The sequence below is a fragment of the Mycena indigotica genome (genome assembly GCF_014461135.1).
Source record: "Mycena indigotica strain 171206Taipei chromosome Unknown Mind.scaff0002, whole genome shotgun sequence".
Classification (NCBI taxonomy): Eukaryota; Fungi; Basidiomycota; class Agaricomycetes; order Agaricales; family Mycenaceae; genus Mycena; species Mycena indigotica.
Window position 1 is genome coordinate 809280 of NW_023503001.1, and position 24595 is coordinate 833874.

At 53.1% G+C, this 24595-nt stretch overlaps 6 protein-coding genes across 6 annotated transcripts; 3 read left to right on the forward strand and 3 right to left on the reverse strand.

Moving 5' to 3' along the window:
* Nucleotides 1-3482: 3482 nt before the first annotated feature.
* On the forward strand, nt 3483-4424 carry MIND_00186000 (Clampless protein 1; the record flags this gene model as incomplete). Its single annotated transcript, XM_037358769.1, has 1 exon — nt 3483-4424. The coding sequence occupies exon 1, from the start codon at nt 3501-3503 to the stop codon at nt 4422-4424; it is 924 nt and encodes a 307-aa protein (XP_037223864.1). The 5' UTR covers nt 3483-3500.
* Nucleotides 4425-6197: 1773 nt separating this feature from the next.
* Nucleotides 6198-6896, reverse strand: MIND_00186100 (Peptidyl-Lys metalloendopeptidase; the record flags this gene model as incomplete). Its single annotated transcript, XM_037358770.1, has 3 exons — nt 6198-6258; nt 6307-6536; nt 6585-6896. The coding sequence occupies 3 exons, from the start codon at nt 6894-6896 to the stop codon at nt 6198-6200; spliced, it is 603 nt and encodes a 200-aa protein (XP_037223865.1).
* Nucleotides 6897-7550: 654 nt separating this feature from the next.
* Nucleotides 7551-9839, forward strand: MIND_00186200 (MYND-type domain-containing protein; the record flags this gene model as incomplete). The annotated part of the gene is made up of 4 exons (XM_037358771.1): nt 7551-7628; nt 7673-8989; nt 9038-9176; nt 9226-9839. The coding sequence occupies exons 1-4, from the start codon at nt 7566-7568 to the stop codon at nt 9837-9839; spliced, it is 2133 nt and encodes a 710-aa protein (XP_037223866.1). The 5' UTR covers nt 7551-7565.
* Nucleotides 9840-11855: 2016 nt separating this feature from the next.
* Nucleotides 11856-13475, reverse strand: MIND_00186300 (Lipase-3 domain-containing protein; the record flags this gene model as incomplete). The annotated part of the gene is made up of 12 exons (XM_037358772.1): nt 11856-11887; nt 11940-11984; nt 12041-12150; nt 12198-12237; nt 12288-12302; nt 12362-12436; nt 12487-12576; nt 12638-12802; nt 12858-12960; nt 13005-13223; nt 13274-13290; nt 13373-13475. 12 exons carry the CDS (start codon nt 13473-13475, stop codon nt 11856-11858), a joined length of 1014 nt encoding a protein of 337 aa, XP_037223867.1.
* Nucleotides 13476-14146: 671 nt separating this feature from the next.
* MIND_00186400 (Peptidyl-Lys metalloendopeptidase) lies at nt 14147-15512 on the forward strand (the record flags this gene model as incomplete). The annotated part of the gene is made up of 6 exons (XM_037358773.1): nt 14147-14237; nt 14281-14550; nt 14601-15013; nt 15068-15303; nt 15357-15408; nt 15459-15512. The coding sequence occupies 6 exons, from the start codon at nt 14147-14149 to the stop codon at nt 15510-15512; spliced, it is 1116 nt and encodes a 371-aa protein (XP_037223868.1).
* A 7512-nt stretch (nt 15513-23024) lies between these two features.
* MIND_00186500 (Glyoxylate reductase) lies at nt 23025-24408 on the reverse strand (the record flags this gene model as incomplete). The annotated part of the gene is made up of 5 exons (XM_037358774.1): nt 23025-23702; nt 23750-23829; nt 23875-23949; nt 23993-24062; nt 24112-24408. The coding sequence occupies 5 exons, from the start codon at nt 24406-24408 to the stop codon at nt 23025-23027; spliced, it is 1200 nt and encodes a 399-aa protein (XP_037223869.1).
* Between the last annotated feature and the right edge of the window lie 187 nt (nt 24409-24595).

Genomic DNA, 24595 nt, shown 5'->3' on the forward strand with positions numbered 1-24595 from the left:
ACATGATAAGATAAGATCTTGAATTAGGTAACCAATGACGGGATCAAAAGCGGTGCAGAAATTGACATTTTAGGCAAACTTTGCATGAATACATATATATATTTATAGACCCACTTTCAGCTCTTTAACACTGGACCCTCCCCCCACCCTACTGTACTTGAGTGTATCACTACAACGTAATGCGTAACGCGGGGTCCGTTAGGTTGTAAGTGATGCATTGCGTAATGCATAACTGTCAGGGGAACCTCCCTTTCGGCCCGGAGACGCATCCGATTCCAGTCCGATTCCGGTTCCGACTCTGGTCTGGCCCTCCATCTCGCCCGCACAATCACCGATCCGTCAACGCCCTCCCGACGGTCGCCCTGGGACCTCGCCTGCGACGCCGCCCAAGCCTTCTGTGCCCGACAGCGGCAGCTACGGACAAGCAGTATATAGTCAGCTCCCTAGCAGGCAGACCCTTAGAGTTTCTGCTCTTTGGATCCTCCCTGCTAGGTCAGCTTCGTTTGTATTCGCTTACCAATGTTCATGCTTTGGATCCTCCCCTGCTAGGACCTTGATCTCAGGCCTCCGGGGTTGCCCTTACAATAACGTGGGGCTTGTTCTCCAAGGCCAGGTGGTTATGCATGCCAAATCTGCTCTATTTTTGGAAAATTCTATTAAAATTGACATTTTAACTTGGCTTCTTCTAGGAATATTGTGGCAGTCAAGCTACACAATGTTATCAAAATCCAGTCAACAAGGCACACTTTAGCCTTTATTGTTGTGTTGTCCAGCCTGTCAGGGGAACCCCTGATGCCGTCACTTGATCCCATCAAGCACCGCGTCTCCGCTCGCGTCTCCGCGTCTCCGCACCCTGACGCTCTCCCTCCCTGCACTGCCTGCACCACATCCCACATCCAGTGATCCCGAGTCTTCGACTTCCCTGGCCACTCCCCTCCGGAAGTCCATCCGGAATCACCATCATGGATCACTAACACCATCGGAGACCTCTCCGGATGTGGATGCACCACTTCCCTCCGAGACCTTGAGCTTATGGCCTTCTAGCCTCTCCGGGCTGTTACTTATCAAGGTCTCCCTACCATCTCTATCCACTGGACCTTTTGGGTGTCCCCAACCTATGTCAGCATTCGGGCTTACGTTCGGATGGCTGAGCTTTGCCATGGCTCCGCTCTCTACTCCGCCACCACGGCCCCCGTCATCGGGTCTTCCCCTGGGTGAGGCCTACTGCCGTTAAGGCTCGTGCCTACTGCAGCGCCCCAGGCTGCACGCCCTCACACCTCCACCTCTCTGGAGACGTCCGGGGACGTCTCCGAGTGACCCCCTGTCGCTACCCTCCAGTGGTCATGGCTGGCCGCCATTCCCATTGGTCCTCTTCGACACTCCCCGGCCCTTGGGCTAGACCAGACTCCTTCCCTTTCCGCTCCACGCCTTCCCTCTCCGTTTCCGGCCCGTCACGTCACGGTCACACACCCGGAGTCGATTCCGATTCCGATTCCGATTCCGGTTGTCACGTCACGGTCACAAGCGGAGACGCCCAGAGGCAGCCTGGACCTCCCGAAGCCCTTCTTGGGCCTTCTAGGGATGCCTGGGCCCCTCCCTTGGCATCACGGTCCCAAACCTGCCTCTCCGGAGCTTTGAGGGCTACTCGACACTCACCTAGGGTCTATTAGCGACACCTGACTTCTCTAACCTGTCATCCGTCGCTACGCAGTCACTCTATCATTACTCCGGTCACTAGTATATAGTAGTGCACCTGGGCAGAGGGCTCCTTGGCTTGTTCTCTAAGGATTCCCCCTCTGCTCAGGACTCTGATTTCGAGCCTCGCGAGGTTGCCCTTACACAGCCCACGTAACACATAACGCAAGGCTGGTTGTCGGTCAAGGGGGTTCAAGTCTCGAATCATGGATATAGGACTGGAAAGTTTATTTCTGACCCTGGGGGACCCCCCGTAATGTATTCCCACGATTCGCGTTATGTGACCACTGATGTAATCAAAAAGTGGGATAAACTTTTTTGTAAAATTTTTTATATCTGTGTATGTGTAGATGTGTATGTATGTACCTGGAACCTTCAAACACACATGGCAGGCCATATCAACTCTTCAACATGTTCACCTCTCATCAATTACCTGTCTATGGACCTATGACAGAGTGGGCTATCCAAGCTTATGGGCCTGAAAGTATCTAGATATAAGTATGAGAATTGTGAACTATAGAAATTGGAGTGTATGCACTATATTTTCAGTGTCTTTACACCCATATAAGGCCCAAATCTTTCATATACAAAAAGTTTTTTTTTACCTTCCTGCGACCCCCCCCCCCCCCTACCCCATGTGCCTGATAAGGATCTTGAACCCCCTTGTTGTTGGTCTTTCGCCGTGTTATGATCACGTGATGGTTGTATGGATACAGTCGAGTACAGTATGTGCCTGCCTGACAAGGAGCTTGAACCCCCCTTGGGACATATTATGTACCCAATTAGGGAGTTTTAGAATATGTGCAAGTTGGGCTGCTTTGGGATGAAAGAAAATGGCTGTGACCTGTGTGACCTGTGGCCCGTTGAACTATTCTGGCAAACACAACTTGAATTGGACAGACCCAGAGGACACGACAGATATGCCCCGTGGGAGCATGTTGGCGAGCCGTGGCGGTATGTTTGCGCTGCGCATTATAGCGAGGCCTGCTTTTTTTTCGGCCGGCGCGTCGGGGCCAGGCTGGGGGCAAGGGGGGTTCAAGATCCTTATCAGGCACATAGGGTAGGGGAAGGAAGTTTCACAAAGATTGATTTTTTTATCCCACTTGGAATATACTACTATATATGGCAGGAGGGGGGAGGGGGGGGTCCCCAAAGGGTTGGAAAAAGAAATTCCGACCCTATATCCATGTTTCGAATCTTGAACCCCCCTTGGCTGGGGGTTGGCAGGAGTCCTGAGTCGCGGTCGCGCTAAGACGCGGGCTCGGACTCGGCGGGCCGGGCAGGCCGCAGCAGGATGTGGTGTCGCGCGATGCCTGCGAAGGCAGCCGCAGCGACAGGTCTCGAGCGGGCAGCATGGCCCGCGCTGGAGACGTGGAGGGCCCGCGCTGGCCCGCGGTGTGTTCGGCGCACGCTGCGCGTCATCGTAAGGCGGGGATTTTCTTTTTTGCAGCGAGTCGACGGATGTGGACCCGGGCCCGCGGGGTTCCAGCGCCGCCCGGGCCCGTCGCCTGCGGGACATGTGGGCGGCGTGGGTGGGCGCCTGGGCGGCGTGGGACGGGGCGCGTTCCGGACAGCGTGGGTCGCCGGGCGCCACGTGGGGGGCCGGGATCACCACGTGTGATGCACTTCTGCGGGCTTCTGATGTGACGCGGGCCCGCTGACATCAGCGGCCTTGTACTCTGACCTTGTGGACCGTTTTGGGACTGCCTTTGGGGGCGCCGGAATAGGAAGGAGGTGGGTGCGGAATATAAGGACGCGTTGGACAAGGCAACGAGCACACCCATTAACACACCAATACCCACTCGATGTTCCAGGTCGCCGCCCACCCGCAGACGTTCCCGCACCACCACCTGCGCCACGACGCACCGCCACAGCACCGCCGCCCGGCCTCTTCCGCCCCGGCCCCGATCCAGCTGCCAAGGACGCTCGCGCGCCCGGCGTTCGCGGACATCGCGCGCGACGCGCTGGCGGGCGCGGCGCCGGACCTGGCCGCGGCGGGGGTCCCGGACGAGTTCATCCGGCACGGGCTCCGCGCGAAGGGCCCCGCGATGCTCGCGGGCATATCGGCGCTCGCCCCGTCGCACATCCCGCAGTCCCTCCCGCGGTCCCGGCTGCCCCCGGTGCTCTCCGTGCCGCTCCGCGCCGCGGCGCACGGCGTCGCGCTCCCGACGCACGCGCTCGCGGTGTCCCCCGCGGGCAAGGTCAAGGACGACGCGGACGCGCCGACGACGCTGTACCCGGTGCACGCCGTCGTGCTCGCCGCGCACTGCACCGCCCTCCCCCGCATGCCCCGCCCCGCCGGCCCGGCCGGCCCGGCCTCCGCCGCCCACGCCGCGCTCCCCGTCCTCCCGCTCGCGCTCCCGTCCCCGCCCGCGTTCGCGATCATCCACGCCTGGCTCTACGCCGCGCGCCTCGACGCCGTGCTCTCCTCCCTCCTCCCCGCCGCGCTCCCTTCCCCGTTCCTCGCGCGCCTCGCCGACCCCGCCGCGCCCGCCCTCCGCACGCTCGAGGCGGCCCTCGCCGCCCGGCCGACCCTGCACGCGCTCGCGACGCACGTGTGCGCGGCCGCGGCGGGCAACCTCGGCGCGCTGATGGGCCACGCGGGGCACGTGAAGGAGCTCTGGCAGGACGTCGTCGCGCTCGGCATCTGCGACGCGGGGCTCTGGGCCGCGATCGACGTCGCGTGGGAGGTCGTCCTCGGCGCGATGAACCTCGCCGCCGCCCAGTGAGGCCCTCCGCTCACCGTCTCTGTCTGCTGACCGACACACAATGCACTATACCCCGCACTATCATCTGTAGCACTATATCCGCCGCTTCGCTGTATTCGTCTGCTTCTACCTGTTTCAATAGCCCCTATACCTCCTGTCCTACCTACCCAAAATGTTAATCATAGAGCCTTCGCTATCGATTCCTCCCCGAGCTCTGACCCGGAAAAATAATCGAAGGAAAAGCACTTCAGTCACCTTATACGGCGCGGCCCCGGTCCGACCGGGTGCCCGCACTGCGTACCGCGATTCCGAATATTCGAACCCTGGACTCGGTGCCGCGCCTATGCTTCAATTCATCGTAAGTATCTCTTTCCGAGTTATGCGACCTCAGACTTGACCCAAAAAAATGCTTACAATGATCACAGAACTCAACCGGCGCGACCCCGGGCCGACCGGTCGCCCCGCCCACCACGCATGCGCCGCCTGTGCTGCTGTGGTCTACTTTGGCCAGTAATTGCAGATCATTATATATTGACCAAAGTTCAGTCTGAGACTTCTTGTAGGATCTCTCCTCAATTGATATGGAAATTAACTGGTTAACTGAGCTAATGCCTCCAATATTAACTTCAATTGTCATAGTCTGTTACAGCTAACCTATAGAATATAGTGACTATTGTTTTTCCGTCTGCTCTTCGAAAAAAGGAAATCACTAATACATACTGCATAAGTCTAATTTTGTAACTTTTTTTTTAAAAAAATGGGAATGCCTTATGGAGGTAACACATATGATTTCATACCATCACAGCCGTTGCAGTCAAATCTCCGGATCTGCTGTAGCGCATATATATATACTCAGTCTCAAGGTTGGTTCCAACCATTAACCATCCATATATACTAAATAGCTGCATAGTATTGAATTCACCTACTATACTGGAGTGTTTGGATGCTAAGTCTATAAGTGTTGAGTATATGGAAGATAATATATTGTTTCATATTATAATTTGATATACTGTAGCATCTCAATCAAGTGTCTGTGTTACATATTACATTGGCAACAAAGAAATCCTGTAAAATTCACCTTAAATCAAAAGAATATTTTTTGGTCCAAAATTTCCAAAAGGTTGTCACCAAAAACGGTCGCACCTAGGCTGACAGGTTCAAATCCTGCTCTGCATCCCAACAGCAGCAATTCCAGTCCAAGAGGAGACAGATTGCTACATGAAATCTTGGGTGATAAGTCACAAAAGACACAAAGACATTTGAGCAAATTGCACTTCACTGAAAAGGCTTGCAAAATTTGCAAAAAGGCTTGAGAGAATTAAAATTTGAATTTTTTGTGTCAAAATGCTCGTGAAACAGTCAATGTCGCGCGATTTATTTTTTTGCTCAAACGGACCGCCATACTTTACCCTCACCGCCGCCACACACGACGTCACATTCGGCAAGGAGGAGTCCAAGGCGCTTGCCATCAGCGACCCTAACCTGGCGTACGTCCTCCACACACGCGAACTGATTTTGATGAAAGCAGCTAAGCTACTGACGGGTGCGATGCAGACTCATTAGTAAACACAGACAACTATGAGTACTTTGCCGAAAACGATACCCCAACGCTCGCCTGAGGCGCTTCTTTCTCAGATCACTATACCAGTACACTCCTCGAGCTTCGAGTAATTTTTCTTCGCCTTCCACTCGCCTCTTCCAGTTTGTACTGTAGAATATTTGAAATGGGGATTCTACCTGGATTGAAGTGAAAAAAAATTCCAAGTCACAGAGTGAAAGCGAACATTCAAGGCTTCAATCCCGTGTCGGCGCATCATTCTCAGCGAAGTATTCATAGTTGGCTGCGTTGGCAAGGCTGATAACAATGTGGTCAGATCGTACCTATTCGACGGGGAACACCTACGCCTTGGCAGGGTCGCGCATCGCAATGTTGAAAGCGGCGTCTTTCCCGGGGAAGAGGATGTCCGTGGCGGCGAGGCTTTTAAACTGAGAGGCAAGATGGACCAGCACGCCGCCCTTCGAGTTTGTCCCTGTTGCCGGCGCATCCCAGAAGCGGGGGCAGATGCCGATGACGCCGAACTCTTCCGGGCGCACTTGACCGAAGCTGTAGGGACTGTCGCACGCGCAGTCGTACTGAGGATCACTAAGCTAGCCGACGGAGGCAGGGGGAAGATGACACACCGTGTAGGACCCAAATCGGCTGTTAGCTATTTTCCTAAAGTTTTCTAGCACAGTCTCGTGGCGCGCAGTGTCGAAGTCGCCGAACCAGGCCCGGAAGCGGCTTGTGTCTGGCTTGGTCTGGAGGTTACGGACCGCATCGTCAGCGTAGCGCTGGGCCTCAGCGACCCCGGCGACGACCTGATCCTGCTGAGCCACGGAGCAGGACCGGAAGTTAATGCGTTTGTCGAGCGTCGCCGGCGTCGCAGAAACTGCCGTAGCAAAGGAGAGTGCAGCCGCTGCAGTGAGGGCGGTAGAGACGAAAGCGGCCAGCATGCTGGGCAGACAAGTACGATTAGACTGCCCCGAAGGACAATGCATACCGCATTTATAGCGGCAAGGCCCTAGGTAATGTGGAGCACTGGAGCCAAGATGATAGCAACCACGTACTGCCCTTTTTGACGATTAAACTGAGAGACAACCACAATGTTTGCGGTTATCAATAGCCCGACCAGTAGCTTGGGAAGCTGAGCAATGAAGGTTGGATGGAGATAGTCGACGCCAGTGCAACTGTGCAAGTCGTCTACTGAAGCATCGCCGTAGAGTTTCCTGGACTTAAGCTTGTCAACGGCCCGCGGCCCGGTGACCGTTCGTTTGGTCGGGAATCTAGGTCCAAAGAGATCGCTTCAGAGCGCTTCCAGACCCTCCTGTTGCTCATATCTTGGTCCCACAATGTCCATATCCCGGTGGAGATTGTGATTGTGTGTTGAATGCGAAACCCGAGAAAGCCGCTGGCGAGCCGAGCGTGTTATGTTATCTTCGCGTTGAATGTCCAGCGGCTAGCAGTATTAGCAGTGGTAAGATGCGTGCGCATCAACGTCAGAAGGAAGAAGCCGTAGATTAGTCATGCAATAGATTAGTCATCTCGCGGCTTGTCGGCTCCGACAAGGCGTCGTCACTTGTCGGCAATCAAAGCTCACACGAAGGCCAGCGAAGACCACCGCAATGACGAGCGTGCATCCAGCGCTGCGTGTGTCCAGCTTACAGGCGCTTCCGCTCAAGCTAAGAGTCAGCATTCTCCTTATCTACGCCCAAATCGTGATACCTTTTAGCTCGACGCTCAAGCTGCTTGTCGAGTCAACGGGTCCTCGACAAAAGCGACGCTTGTCCTGCGCGCCTTCGACCCACCGCATCCGACGCTGACGGTAACGCAACAAGCTGGATACTTCCCTCTCGTGTACCATCTCCTCGATCCAAAGCTTGTCCCGGTTTTCGCTGGCGACGACTTCCCCGATGCGATCGATAACACGACCCTGACTACGATTTCCACCGCCACTATTGCAATGAACGTCTTCTTCAGGATCGCTGCACCCATTTTCCCTGTGGGGCCCGACCTGTGGCCGCGTTTGTGGCCGTGGTTCGCGTTCGTCTACCGTTGGTGGGGGCAGCTGCACGGCATACTTGGCTTCCCCGAAAAGCCCGTGCTTTTCCGCAACTTCGTCATCACGCTGGGGCGCCTGAGCGCGAATGCGGGCGGCAATCCCCACAAGTTTCTGCTCCAGTCGCCTGGACTTCGCTCTATTCTGGTCAATATTTGGAAAGAGCATGTCCCGACGGAAGACGTCCCACAGCGCCTTCGAATGGTGCTAATCGATTTCACCAACTTCATTATGCCCCTTGTCCCCTCTCAGAAGGCGAATATGGAGGAATTGGTCGCTGGCGCTGGATCCATGGAGGATATGGCCTCCCTCATCGTGATTCATCTGCAGAGACTGCTGGACGACGCCAAACTCTCCGACCTCGAGGACGGTGCATTCGTTCATCTCATACGCACGATAGTCGGACTTATTCTACATGGTGACTTCAGCACCCTCAAGGGCGTCGGCAAGTTATTCGAAACGGATTGGTTCCTCCTCCCACTCGGTGATCTTATCGATGCCTTGCTGGACAACACCGACTTTCTTCCCACTCTTCTTCGCTGTATCTCATCGCTCTCCTCCACCGCCGCAGCCGATACTGGGCGCACCTTGGAGGAATGCTGGATGGTCATTGAGCGCATTATCCTGTGTCGACAGGGCGATGTGTACCCCATGCATGTCATTCGCGCGGGTGTCCTTGTTGCCGTTATTCACTCAGCTCGTAACAATTACCCAGGGAAGGATCTCGTTACCCCCAGTCTCCGCAGGGTTCTTGTCGAAAGCTTGGACCTCAGTTGTCTATACCGATACAACGCCAGCATGCTCTCCACCGTGCTAAAGCTTCCTGAAATCCAAAAGGACTCTCGACACCCCGCATTCGTTAAATCGGAAACCTACCCGCACTGGCTCGCGCTCCTCCACGCTGTTGAGGAGCGGAAACGCCCGTTGGATCTCACCTACGCGCGACTGTGGGGCATCTGCGCGAGACATAAGACATGCGATAACTCAGCAGTGGGTTGTTCAAACTGTTCTGTGAATTATTTGCTGACCCTTTTCCAGTGCCAGCGTATGACACTCCGCCGAGAACTCAAGAAATGTGCTTGTGAGGGCGTCTTGTATTGCTCAAAATCTTGCCAAAAGGCCGATTGGAAACGGGGGCACCGCGAAGTCTGCTCTGCATACGCATTCCTGACCCTGTGTGCGCTCTTCATCGCCGTTTCCAGGTCTATAAACTGAAAATCATGAAGCGGATCGTACAGATCGATTCCTCGTCTACTTCGATCGCAAATACATCCGCCATCTGCTGGACGACGAATACTACCGCAACTTTGACTCCATCCTTGCAAAACAGGTGGTTTTCCTCGCTTCGAGATACGCGAAAGTACGGGAGTCGGGGGGCGATCCAGACTATACTATACTCCCCGTTACTGTTTTTAATCACGCCTTTGGGCCCGCGCGGATCGAAGTCAGGAGTATTGAAGAGACTGCGGAAACTGTTGCGCGCTGCGAAAAACACCTCGACGCGCAGCGTGAATGGCGCGATGTCGTCCGACGAGCTCAGGCTAGCGAGGGAAGGATGGCACTGCATATCGTCGACGCGCTGCACTTCCATGGCGAGCGGATCATTGTGGTCCCACTATGGGCCGCCTCTGGCTTGGTCTGGGACACAGTGAAAAACGTTGCGAGGCAGATATCAGCGGAATGGAAAGAAAATGGTTGGACTCGGAGCGCGGAGTCGGAGAAGCGTGTGGTGGAGGACCCGCGGTTTAATAGCGTCCGGCTGGCCCGGCTGCAAGTAGAGACGGAGTGCTGCGGTATTGAGCAGGTGTCGATGTATCGGTTAGATGCTGCAGGCCATTGAACTGAGAGGTTTAGTAGTAACATGGGCTTGTTTGGTTTTTTTAAAGTGGCATGAGTAAGTTTGAAAGAAGGCGTCTGGCCCGGGGGCCGGGGCCGCCGCGTCCCCACTTTGTCGAAGAATAGACCATCACGGCTCCAGCTAGAGCCACTCACTTGTCCTTCCCGCGGCGCAGCAGGAAGAGGGTACTCATAAGTGACTAGTAGACTTATAAAAAAGTGTGACGCGCCAGTGACGTGTCACTAGTATCTTTCTTTCTTTCGTTCCACCACATACACATACACGACCTATCCTAACTCGCTCAGCTACATCCATCCTCTACCTCCCATGTCTCAATCCGACACCCTTCCGGACCTCGCCGGCGCGGTAGTCGACAACGGACGATTCGAGCTCCTCAAGCCTCTCGGCGCTGGCGCCTATGGCAAACTCTACACCGCTCGAGACCTTGCCTCCTTCCAGCAAACAACATACGCCATCAAGTGTATCCGGAATCCCCCCCGTCTACCACTCAAATCCGGCAAATTCGAGTCTCGCGAACGTGAATTGCTCGCCCGAGTTTCTCGCCACCCCAACGTTGTCACCCTCCACCGCAGTTTCGTCTCGCAAGACATCCTCTTCATGGTTCTCGACCTCGCCCCGAAGGACCTTCACGCTGCGATTGTAGAAGGTACCCTACGCTACCAACCCAAGGTCATCAAAGGTGTCTTCTCTTCCATCGTCGACGGCGTCCTTTTCTGTCACCGCCATGGCGTCTTTCACCGCGATATCAAACCCGAAAACATCCTCTTCGATCTCGCTCGTGGCCAGGTCAAGCTGGCGGACTTTGGACTGGCGACGACGAGCAAGGTTGCGACGGAACTGGATTTTGGCTCGCCCGCATATATGACCCCTGGTGCGCCATTTTTTACTTAATCGCCACACCTTGTTTACCAATTTCCAGAATCCTTTCCGGGCCCTCATCGCGACTTCTACTCCACTGCCGATAGCGACAAGTGGGCTCTCTGCATCACACTCCTCAATATGATCAACAACGCAAATCCTTGGTCTAGTGCGAAAGCGGGTGCAGACGAACGCTATAACGAGTTCCTCGATCGCTCCTTCATGTCGGAACCCCTCAACTTGCGTCATCCAAATCACCGTAACCTCTGTTTTGACCAACCTCGAGACACACCTGCCGCACTCAAGCACAACTCCCTCGCCACTCAGCTTCGCATCTCGCTTTCGCTGACGAGTCTCATGATTAGGGCACTCTGTCCCGACCCAGCAATTCGCCCCTCTATCGAGTATATCCGCTCACAGGTTCTAGCGATGGACCTTTACAACAAACGGGTGTCGTTGAGAGGGGAAGAGGGCATCGTCAAAGCAGAGACTGAATCAGACTTGGATGAGGAAGATCTTATCGCCATTCAAGATAGCGAAGACGATAGTACCAGCGACAGCAGCGACGACGATGTTTTCGTTGACGCTCTGACCGAGATACCTCTCTCCATCCCCATCGACTCTCCTCAAACCAATGTGACAGTTGCAGAGGCTGAACCCCACGAGCATATTCTTTTCCGCGCTGTTCGCAGGATGTCAATTAGCTCGATCCTCAAACCTAGACGCATGTCTGATGCATCCTCTTTCGCTTTGCCAACTGCGCCATTCGTGTTTCGTGTTGTCGGCAGCTCCGATCTCGGTCGATCTGAAGCAATCGGAGGAAGAAGATACGTCGAGCCTGGAGGAGTGCATGGGGCATGAGGCGAAGCAAGAAGTCAAGGTTAAGAAAAGCGGCAGCATAAGGCGCCCGATTGAAAGAAAGATGACGTGGCCACGGTCCGCTGCCTTGAAGCCCGAAGTTCGTCAAGGTCCTGGGGTGGAATCGGTCTTGCAGGCGTAGAAGAGTTTTGGTAATAGTTGGACGGTGATTCGTTTCGTTTCTTCAAGGAACTGTGTCAGGAAATGTGTAATTGCATCGGAATTCTATCTACGCCATGTTTTTGAGATCCATTCAGTGCGACTCAGTATACGAATGCCTAGTTAGACGCAAAGCAGCGGGTTTACGGCCATGACTACAAATTTGTCATATGCTGACCAAATTGCAGATTGTGGGCATATACGCACCTTGTCCGAAATAAAACACATGAGCGGGATTGATTCCTGTCGAGGCTGGGTCGATAACAGTTCAGTGGGTAGCGCTGCCTGAGCCTGACGATGAGACATACGTATGATGTTGCTGCATGCCGGGTCCTCTTCCCCGATACAGCGCGTCACGGTCGATTCCGCTGATTCGAGGAGTGGGATGGGGTCGTGTGACTGCCAATATTGAGTAGCGCTGTTCTCTGGTCAACCTCACGTTGAAAGATACAGAGGAACGCATACTGGTGTTGAAACCCCGGGGCAACGATCGTAGGGACTCCGTCTTGTTTAGGCAATTATTAAACGCAAGTAATTGAAGATGAATCTCGTTACCAAAGGTATGCACAGCTGGGTGCGGTCGGAATCAGTCGTGGCACGGAAAACATATCAATGTTAACGGAGCGCACCCCGAAATATATTGTCGACGCCCACGAGCGATTCGATATACTTCGCCCATTGAGCGTCGCCTGTCCGTGGTTGTCCTACACAACCGATGTCATTCAACATTCGGGTGAGAGAAGAGATAGAATACCGAAAGTGTATAGCTTCATCGGTACTTTCGGGAAGGCGGTCTTCAGGGAGACCGCGCCAAGAGCGGCAAGCGCCCCGCCTAAGGAGTGTCCTGGAAGATGGCATGAGCCTCCGGCATCAGTGTTTGGCTACGAGCACTGGCAATAACGCACCGGTGACGATCAAAGAGTAACCCTGGCTAAATTGCGATGCCTGTGTACCGACGCTGTTGATGACTATGCGTGCGACATCGTTGTATGCATTGAGAAAGCCAGAATGGACGGAGAAAGGTTTGTTTATCCCGGGTGTGGCCAAGGGCGTCAAAACAAGGTTGAGATCTATATAAGATGATCACCTTCAGTGGCACTTCACACGCAAGCGAGGGTACGGTACCAGTGATTGCGTCAGCCAGACTCGATGTCCCGCGGAATGACACGACAATTTCACGGCGGTTGTCGTCTCTTGCAACGAAGCCTTGCGTACTGCCTTGTGAGAACTAGCTCTATGTGAGACAAAGAATGAAAGAACGAACAAACATACCGATTGTACAAGGTGGTTTCCCAAAGGACTTGGGCAGGCCAGTTGGTAGGCGGCGGAAGCATACTTGGTGTACCGCACCAGGTCGTCGTACAGTACAGTGGAAATGCTTCGCGTCATGATCTCCGAATGTGCAACCGGTGCTGGACTAGCCAACACTCGAGCCGCTTTGAGCAGAAGAAACAGGCCAGAAACAAGAGAATGTCGAAACTTCATAGCTGGCTAGCGCAAATAAGTAAGACCCAAGGACGAAGACTTAGGTTGCGACGTGCGTTGATGTTTATAATGCCTACACGGACTTTTAGCTAATTGGCTCTGAGATAATTGGGAACTCGCGAGTCGCCGTGCCTAGGACTGGCGACAGTTCTAACAATACAAACAACCGGCCATGGAATGGCAAGTGTGGCAGGCGGTCGCCGTGGTAAAGTGACCGTACGCGTGCAAGGCCGATATTGGACGGGCTCTTGCGGGCATGGTGAAGGCAATACAGGAAAAGCAAAGGAAAAGTGTCGTGTCATGGAGTCACGGTAAGCGCCATGAGGTGCGGATCAGTGGACATGGCAACGGGTAGTGCTTACAGGTGCTTACCACCATCACTTTCCCATGCCATCCATCGGCGAAGACGCGTGTCCCTTGCCAACGTTTGCATCCAACCACCACTTTCTGCAACCTTCCCCACGTCTGAAAAGCCAAAAAGAGTCACCATACAGAAGAACTAGCCCAAGGCCAGGAACCATGCTAACAGCACATCTTTGAAACGCAGACCGCGTGAAGGAAAACGGCATGTGGAGCCCAATCCAGGATTTCGGAGTGTTAACGGAAAGCCCTCCGACGGCGAATCTGGTGTTCTGTGAGTTCTCTCCGGACCGCTGTTATGCATCTTATGCTGCCAGTGAAGACCGCTGTTTACACTGCCTAGGTTCAAGTTGTACCTGGGTGAACCTCCGAGTCATAGTATACTGAATTGTAAGGAAGGACTCGGACACACTGGAACGAAACGCTATCAGCTCCAACTCAATCAGGGATTGCCAGTACGCTTCGTCCTTCTTCCCACAAGCAAAAAGACGTCGGATCGGCGACGCATTGCTATAAAGGCGAGAGCTTTTTTTCGTCAGGTACCTTTCCATTACTTCGAGTCGGACTCCATGCTTGCCACCATTTCGACCACGTTCGTTGCCCTTTCAACTTTCGCTATCCTCGTGTCAGCAAAACCGGGTCTTTCGCTAGCTCTCAACGGTCAGCTCAACGCGGCTTTTATTCTTGCGTTTATAGTATCCAGGGCCCAAGCAGGCGAAGGGCGTCGGCGAGTTAATTATCACGGCCACGCTGATCAACACCGGCGACGTTGAGCTCAAGCTGCTGAACGACCCGCGCACGGTTTTGAACTCCTTCGAGACGGACACATTCTCTATCACTAATGCGGCTGGAAAATCTCCCGTGTTCCAAGGCGCGTTCGTGAAATACTCGCCCGAGACGATCCTCGCGGAGAAGAAGAACAGCTCGTTCACAGCGTTGGCTCCTGGGGCTCGCATTGAGATCAAGCACGATCGTGCGTCGCAGAATTTCCGCTGACTTCCGTCGTCTAATTTATCTCCCTAGTCTCCAAGGCGTACAATTTCACCTCGGCAGGCATTGACAACTATGACATTGTCGCCGCTAACGCCTTCCAATACCTGGACGATGGCAAGTTGTCGACCATCCAGGCCACCACTGCCTACACATCCGGCGTTAAACTTGAGGGCATGCTTGCAGTTTCGCGCCCCTCCGGTGACCAGCACCCGCCATTCAATAACTGCTCTGCCTCCCAGCAGGAGCAGATAGCCTCTGCCGCCGCCGCCGCCGAAAATTACCTCAATGGCACACGAGAATACCTCTATCGTGTCTTTAACCACACCACCAGCGCCGCGCCGTCCCGCTTCGCGTCCTGGTTTGGCAACTTCACACAGCTCAACCACAAAAAAGTCTTGACCAATTTCATACAACTGGGCGCTCGCCCATTGTCGGCCTACACAGTGAGTCCTCCCCGCTGTTCCACGTCAATGTTGTTGAACCTGATCCATTTTCAGTACGACTGTGTGTGCGACAGCTATGGCGCCGACGTCTTTGCCTTCGTCCACGCCACCGACCTGGACACGCTCAGCGTCTGCGGGCTGTTTTGGGACGCACCCCTGACTGGCTTAGATTCGAAGGCCGGAACACTCATCCAGGCTGCATCGCACTTCGCGACGACCGCTGCCACCCGGGACTTGGCCTCTGGCAAGACGGCCTCTTTGAAGTTAGCGATCGATAACCCGGCCGAGGCGTGCGTCATTCTTTCCTGCTTGGAGCTACCCTGACTGATTTGTATATATATAGCACCGTGAACGCAGACAGTTACGAGTACTTCGCTGAGCATGACGATCTTCTGGTAGCTTGACTGTAAGTAATAAGTAGTGTTGTCCAATTATAGATATACAGTCGAGTTTCCTCATATGGAATCACCCCATGTGGAATATCCTCAATATGGAATGAGTTTTGGCCTTCCACAGCCTTGGGAGAAGTAAATATTCCACAATTTGTGTTCTGGAATATGGAATGGCCTGATTGTGCAATTATTCCATCCAAATTTAGGTGAAGAAGCAGTTCAAGCACCAAAATTATGACCATAAATAAATGTATGACATCTTCCAGCCATCTTTAATCCCACCAATTAAGTTCCTCATATGGAATAATATTGGTGGAAACCCTACCCCTATTCCATATTGCGGATATTCCATATGAAATTTATCTTGATTTTATGTCTTATATTTATTTATTGTAATTTTTATTTTATATTTTCATTTTCTGTTAGTTTTAGCATGCTCAGCATATAAACATGATCTGTGTACACAGTAAAGTATGATGGAATGTTTCTCTGAGTCTCTCTCTAGCCTTATTGTTAAGTTACCATACCTTAGTATCTACCAGTCACAAAATGTCACACTGACCTTGTGCGATAACACACAAAATGACTTAGAGCCTGGGGTCCCAGAGATATTGCAGTTTTATAGGCCCCTTTATTGCAGCATAGGGCTTTTTATATCATCTCTTCTAATTAGAATGGTCACCCGCATGGGTGGTCCATTCTAATTAGAAGAGATAATTGGGATTAACAGATGGAGTGCGATGTCACCCGTATTGACGAGTGTGGCGGTTACCTGCAGGGCACTTATGCCATTTGCCTCCTTCGGGCCTGCAGAGGTGATTAGTGTGACGTAAATACTTACAGCGGAAGTAGCAGACCTGTAAGAGCTAACGAAAGTGCCGGCTTTGCAGTGCCGGCGGCAACAAGGGAAAGAGCAATAAGTGCAGGCGGAGGGCGGAGGAGAACATACTGCTGGGTTGTCTCAGCTGATCGGCAACCTCGGGGTTTTTTTCCTGCACTGCATTCACTCCATAGCCGATAGCCTCCGCGACATCAGAGTGAGGACATGGAAATAGACTTAATGCATCACATAGGATCCTCGAAAGGGCAGTTGCGCAGTTGTGCCTGCCTTGCATCTTGGCGGCACCAACATATCTGCACCCGTAGCTGTAAAATTTAGCCTCCTGCCTTAGCAGTTGCTCAGAGGGCCATTGCCTAAATAGCTAGGTTTTGCTAGACTAGCAGCTGCTAGCAGAATTAGGCTAAAATTTGCTTACAATGTCATGAGAGATTAGTTTTGATACCTCAAATTGATTGATATGACTAATATATTACTATATAAAGAAGTTTAACTCCTTTTCTTCAGGCCGAAGACCCGGTATATAGTGAGGAAAGCCTGTATCAATTCCTGTCCTAATTGGGACAGATATGATGTAGCAGGATATAGCCATCAAAAATACTAATGGCCATCAAAAATCGTTCCACAATCAAAACAATACTCAGAATAGGCTATTCCCATCATTGATATACTATTAGATAGAGCATAATAATGTTTTTTAAAAAAATGTCACATGTGTCACAATAGGTCACGGTAGTCACATTGAGTCACAGCTGGGTCAAATAAAGCCTGCGACAAGCTAGCTAAAGGCTGGCTAGCAAAAGCTAGGCATTTAGGCAACAGCCTCCTTAGCAGACTGCTAGCAGATTTAGCCTAGATATTACCACTATGGCTCACTGTTTTGGACAGTGGTGCCGACATGAACTTGAAGGGCAGTTCTTACAATGCAGAGAGCACAAGTTCGGCCTTGTGGATCTACCATCTATCACCTCAGGCTACCTATAACCCTACCCTAGGAGGCTTCAGATTCCCGGTGGAACCCAGTACCTAAGAGGGTGTCAGACCATGGTCTGATACCATGGTGCTTGGGTCCATCCACAATCATGGATGGATCCATGGGTGTCACGCACATTTTGGAATGCGAGGCTGTGAGCAGAACGCGACCGTCTGCTGCAATAAGGATAGGAACGTTGCTGGGATCAGCGAGTTTCCTCTCCTCTTCAGTCCAAGCCTCCATATACGGAGCATTTGCTGCTGGGCACGTCTTGGGGATGGGTTCCTTGCCCTCGTACTCCAGATACCAGTTTATCATGGACTCCGCCATGTCGCGCAGGGCTTTGGTGGCTGCCGCCTGTTCGGGGGTGTTCTTGATGTCGTTGATCGTGCGGCCCGTGCCCGGTGTAAAATCGATTAAGGCCAGCGGCCAGTTGCACCAGCGCAGAAACTGGGCGTAGGCAAGGTCTTCAAAATGCTTCCAATTCATGCGCTGGAAATGGACATCGTTTGCGGACGACCTCAGGATCGATCCCGAGTGCCAATAAGACAAGTTCTGAATTCAAGTTAGCGACCACAAGGTCCAATGAAATGGAAGCACGTACTGAGGAGGTTGAGGGAGCATCCAACAATGATACGCCTCTCGGAATCACGTCTGGTCTCGCCAAGGAGGCGGGTAAGGACGACTTTGTGGGGATTTCGCTTCGGCGCTGCTCCTGGCGCCGAGTCCTCGAGTTGTCGCTCTTCGTGAGTGCGGCTGGTGTGGCAGTCAGAACGATGAGCAGTTGCGGGTAAAATCACGTACATGAGGATCTCGCTAATCTTCGTTGTGAGGCGCTTCAGCTCGTCGCCATATCGTCGGTACGCTTCAAGGTAAAGCTGGCCACCGCCAAAGGTAACCGAGTTCTTGCTGTTGTCGACGTGCTCAACAGCAGTGCAAACGCCAACAGTATGATAGTTGCACGTGGTGGCCATGGTGGAGCATTGGGTGGCCATGGGAGCAACGGCCTTGGTGAGCAGGTTGTAAGTGGTGTTTTTGGGATCATCAAGGTCGGCTGCACTGCTCGCAACGGTGACGGAGAGCATGCTATTGATGTAAGGCTGCATGACGCGGCGACGGGTCTCTGGGTCGCCGCGTTCATGCTCGTCGGGGATGAGCTTCTCCAGCGTGTCATAGTAGGCTGCGCGCATAGCAGTTAGGTAGTCGCTATATGACTCTGGAATAATGTTAGTCAGTGGTGATCACGATGCATCCACGCGCGCATGGATGGACCCATGGTTGGTTCAGACCTGTCCATGGATGCATCCATAGATGGTATTGAACCTACCCATGGATGCATCCATGGTCCTGTCTCCCAGGCACCATGGGTCCATCCATACTGAGCCCAAGTCGAACATGCCGATCGGCTTGATGGCATCATTGATGGCCGATCAACCGCCCCAGCGCGCAACGCCAGGCCAGGGCCCTAGGGTGGGGCTACATGGAGGTCAACTTGGCATGTATGATAGACTACCTGTACAGTACCTACTGTCTGTATAGAGTGCTTGGAGTATCATACAGTGCAAAGCTCAAAAAATCAAAAAATATTCAAAGGTCCATGATCTGGCCACCAATTGCCTAGGCAGTGACACCATCTTGGAGGGAATGCCCTGGCGATTTTTTGGGTGCAAGAAGGAGGTGCTAGAAGGGTAATCAGAGGCCAAAGAAAGCCATTTTGACAAAAAAAAAAAGAAAACAACAACTGGACTTGAACAGAGCACTTCCCCGTCACTAGGTGATCAGATCAAAGACAGTAAGAGAACACCTACCGACTGGTCCAAGCATCATATTTTTTGGGTGCTTTGGCGTCGAGCTACAAGCCATTCACCCGCCAGCCCAATTAGGAAAATAGCCCTGGGTCCATCCACACCCCCCCTGGATGCATCCAAGGGGGTTGGATAGACCCAGGGCTAAAATGTGCGTGACACCCATGGATCCATCCATGATTGTGGATGGACCCAAGCACCATGGTATCAGACCATGGTCTGACACCCTCTTAGGTACTGGGTTCCACCGGGAATCTGAAGCCTCCTAGGGTAGGGTTATAGGTAGCCTGAGGTGCATCTATCCCTCACCCTTATCCCCTCCAATTAGAGGTGGAGACTAGAGTACCCTCCACCTCTAAGTAGAGGGGGTTGAGCTCTTGGCAGGCACCCACACTACTTCCACCTACTGACAGCGGGCTTCATGGTGGTGGAAGCCAGTGTGACGTGGTCGGGAGCTGGCATTATCACCCGGGCACCCTCCCGCCCTCTCATTGCCGTCTAGACCTGTCCCCACTGCCTGTCAGGGGAAACCCTGATGCCGTCACTTGATCCCATCAAGCGCCGCGTCTCCGCTCGCGTCTCCGCGTCTCCGCACCCTGACGCTCTCCCTCCACTGCCTGCACCACATCCCACATCCAGCACTAATGCCATTGGAGACCTCTCCGGATGTGGACGCACCACTTCCCTCTGAGACCTTGAGCCTATGGCCTTCTAGCCTCTCTGGGCTGTCACTTATCAAGGTCTCCCTACGATCTCTATCTGCTAGACCTCTTGGGTGTCCCCAACCTATGTCAGCGTTCGGGCTTCCGTTCGGATGGCTGAGCTTTGCCATGGCTCCGCTCTCCACTCCGCCACCACAGCCCCGTCATCGGGTCTTCCCCTGGGTGAGGCCTACTGCCGTTAAGGCTTGTGCCCACTGCAGCACCCTGCACGCCCTCACACCTCCACCTCTCTGGAGACATCCGGGGACGTCTCCGAGTGACCCCCTGTCGCTACCCTCCAGTGGTCATGGCTGGCCGTCATTCCTATTGGTCCTCTTCGACACTCCCCGGCCCTTGGGCTAGACCAGACTCCTTCCCTTTCCGCTCCACGCCTTCCCTCTCCGTTTCCGGCCGTCACGTCACGGTCACACACCCGGAGTCGATTCCGATTCCGATTCCGATTCCGGTTGTCACGTCACGGTCACAAGCGGAGACGCCCAGAGGCAGCCTGGACCTCCCGAAGCCCTTCTTGGGCCTTTTAGGGATGCCTGGGCCCCTCCCTTGGCATCACGGTCCCAAACCTGCCTCTCTGGAGCTTTGAGGGCTACTCGACACTCACCTTGGGTCCATTAGCGACACCTGACTTCTCCAACCCGTCATCCGTCGCTACGCAGTCACTCTATCATTACTCCAGTCACTAGTATATAGTAGTGCACCTGGGCAGAGGGCTCCTTGGCTTGTTCTCTAAGGATTCCCCCTCTGCTCAGGACTCTGATTTCGAGCCTCGCGAGGTTGCCCTTACACTGCCGCCAACGGTGAGCACGGCTGTGACCATTCTCGCCCTGTGACAGTTGCTGACACCTTTCATCAGGAACATCAAGAACATCACCGCTTCCTGTCGTCGGCTCGGCAATACCCCTGCGCCACTGCCGCTTACACCTCCCCGCCGCTGTCAAAGGCTCGCGCTCATCGTCGTCGACGCCGACGATGACAATGAGGTCATTTCATGACCAAATCAGACCAAATGTTTTGTACTTTGATTATACATCAATACCAGCATCATTTTCATCAACCCCACTGCATCCCCGATGTCATTGATGGCAGGCCATCACCCTGCCATCCGCCTGACGCAGCGCCCGACCCCCAAAAAAATCAAAAATTTGCAAAATGACTCAATTAAGCATGAACAAAAGTCGGATATTTAAAATATATAATATTCAAGTAGATATTCAATTTACATTGATAACCCACGCGCAAAACAAACACTAGTCATCATCTTCTCTTCTGCCACATGCACCATTCATTCCCTTCTTACCAGCAAGGACCTCCCGTCCTCTATTCAACACCGTGCTGCCGCCCACATGGCCAGGGCCATGAATGTCCTGCCCACCCACGGTCTGTCTTCTGTGATCACCTGCTATCAATCACATGACCCCTGCCACCAATCTGCCCTGCCCGATGCCCGCCAATCCCCGACCCTGTCCCCAAACTCAAATAAAAACTGCTACATCGCAAGAAATACATGCTTAAAACTATCAACTCTAGAGCCAGGTACCTATTAATATTGTATCTTTCACCAGATAAATGATTGTAAGACAAACTAAATAAACTCTAACTAAATAAATAAACACTACTTTCAGCTACACATATCTGAAGTACCCTAGTCTCCGCCTCTAATTAGAGGGGATAAGGGTGAGGGATAGGTATCTCAATCATAAGTCCCTGACTGATTAATACTTTTTTGTTAACTCAACAATACTTTTCATTCACCCATCCCTTCCCTATCCAGGCCAGCAAGCAAAAGCAAACAAAAAAAGCAGTACTATAATCATTGATTGAGTATAATTCACCAGCACATCATCTTCTACCAACAGACACAATACTTGTTGTTAACACATCAGGGATAGCCCCACCTCTTGTCAACCCAATATATCCCCCATCCTACTTGTGCGGCACAACATAGAGGCATTCTTGGAGATGACATTGACTGCGTTTTGCTTGGCTTCACAAACAGGAAGGCGGTGAGCAGGCAGGGCATCAGTGTCACTGAGGGCCTTTGCATTTGCAGTCTTCTGTTTCTTGGATGGCCCCTGCATCTCTCCGTTTGCGTCCGCCTTTTGTTTTTCGCCTTGTAAAGCATCCACCTCCATTTCCTTATCCCCACTGACAGAGCATACAGTCATCATGGACTGGAGGTTGGAGTTGTTGCTGTTGTGCTGAGAGCAATAGCACTGTCAAGGTTGTTCGTTGAGATAGCAGTCGGGTCATTCTCAACAAAGACGGCACTGGGACTAGATGGAGGCGTTGTGCTGAGACTAATAGCACTGTCAAGGTTGTTTGTTGAGATGGCAGTCAGGTCGTTCTCAACAGAGACGGCGCTGGGAGTGGATGGAGGCTGGGCTTGAACAAGGGTGGTGGCAGTGGGCTCTGCTTCCAGCCTGAGGGTGGGCCCAAGTACAGTAGTGCCGTCCAGGGTAGTTGTCGACGCAGGTGCTGCTAAGATGGGCTGCTCGGTGCCCACGCTGTTGCGTTCGAGGCCTTGCCCCTGCTCTTCTATGTCCTCAGAGACAGGCTCAGCAGGCCACCTTTGTTTGCATCATCGTTTTCATCATCCTCACTGAATTCATCCTCAGTATCCTCCACAAATTCGGCCGACTTTGCAGATTTCCCCTTTCGCGGGCCTCGAGGTTTGTCAGCGTCAGAGAGGTGTGCGCGGAAGCGGAGTTGACCATTGGCACGTAACATTTGCATCTTTGCCTTGAGCTCTTTGATATCAGAAGGGCTTATGTGGACTCAGTGCATGGTCCCACCCCGAAGTGCCAGGCAGGTTTCTCGCAAAGTCTCGTTAAGATAGACTTGCGTAAAACCCCAATGTGACATGTAGTTGGCATATGAGTACTGATTGCTGTCTATAATAGGGAATTTCCAAGTAGATTCAGGTTGGAAATACTTTCCTGGAATAATTTATCATCCTGCACCTATAATAACATGATAATTATGTCATCTTTCCATTATTTTCTACATATAAGGAAGATAAAATATATGAGGGATTTTTAAACTGTTTTAAAACTATTATAAACGTTTAAAACATTTGTTGAACCCTTTCTGTTTGATTTGTATCCTCCAACAAACAGAAACAAAAAGGTTGGAGCCCTAAGGGTACTCTAGTCTCCGCCTCTAATTAGAGGGGATAAGGGTGAGGGATAGGTGGGATCTACTGAAAACAGTCAACTACTAGCAACAGTAAGCAGAAATAAAAGAGAAATAAAACACCAAGTAAAATGTTGCCCGATTTATCATGATTATTTCGCCTCTAACAACCTAAACCCGCTCAAATCCACCGCTGTTTCCATCCGTTGCCCTTCGACCCCCAGCAACACGTTTCGTGCCGTCATCCTTGCCATCTCCGCGCGCGTCTCCACCGTTGCGCTGCCCAAATGCGGGACAACCACACACTTCTCCCGTACACCGGGCAGCAGCAGCGGATGATCCGGCCCGACATGGGGCTCCTCATCCACCACGTCCAGCCCCGCCCCCCACAGTCTGTCCTCCCTCAGCGCCGCTGCCAACGCGTGTGACGACACCACGCTCCCGCGGCCGTTGTTGACGAGCACCGCCGTTCTCTTCATGCGCGCGAAGAAAGCGGTGTCGACGATGTGATGCGTCTCTGGCCCGCCAGGCGCAAGGATGAACAGAAAGTCGGAGTCACGGGCGAGCTCCGGGAGCGGGACCGGCCGCAGTCGGACCAGGTTTGGAGCGAGAGATTGAAGGATGGCACTATCCCGGGCTTCGCGCGGGGGAGAGCCGGGTCGCGAGGCGTAGATGGCATCGGCGACGCCAAACCCAAGAGAGAGGCGGCGCAGGACAGCCTGGGCGATGCGGCCGAACCCGAGAAAGCCGACTGTGGGACTGTGGCCGAAGGGAACTCGACTCAGCTGGGGGGAGGTGAATGCGAAGGGCGTCCACTGGAAGGAGGGCCACTACGATAGGGTGAGAACTTGAAGAAGGTGGATCGAGAAAGCTAAACCTGGTTGGTTGTAACCAGTGCAGAGGTAAGATTTGTGCGCCGAGAGGCCATGAGTGCCAGCATCACCGTGGAATCGGCCACTGAGAGGGCAAAAGACAGAATTTTGTGTGAGACGAAGGACGCACCTGCATCGGTGAGAACATCTGGCGTGTATCCCAGCTGAATGTTACGCGCCGCCAGAAGCGGTAAATCGATGTGTTCTTCAAGTTATCAACATTGGCCTAAGGGGACAGAAAAACGCACCATATCCCACTGAAATTGTCGTCACTGCTTCCAACTCAGGACCAGCAGCATCCACGACCTCCTTGTCGACCTACATTTGCTACATACTCAGCAGCTTCGAGGAGAGCACGAATACGAACCATGTCCTTGAAACACACCACCAGGCCGCTGGCCCCCACGACATTCTGCAGCAGCCACTCGCGAGGGCACTCCTGTGTCGCAGCATGTGGCCATACTACCGTTTCCACGCCCGCGAGTAGCGACAACGCGGGCCCGAGGTCGGTGCAGACAACGATCTTTTTGTGGGAAGCGAGACACGTGGCAGCGGCGGCTGGTGACGTGGCAGATGACATGGCGCGATGAAAGCGCGGTTTGTAAGAGAGAAGGACGGGCTTGTACAGTGCGAGTGGGCGAAGAGCCGAAGCAAGAGGGGACATGGACGTCAGAGGCAAGCCATGTGGCGGGGGCGGCCCGGCAAGCCGGACACATCAATGATCAATGACAGCTTGACTGATCCAGGATCGACTGATCGCATCATGGTCGGTAGTAAAGGCTGCTTCTGACGACGATGTACGACCAGAGGACTTCTTTACGCCGTGCTTTGTCGTGGCGGCAGACTTTCGG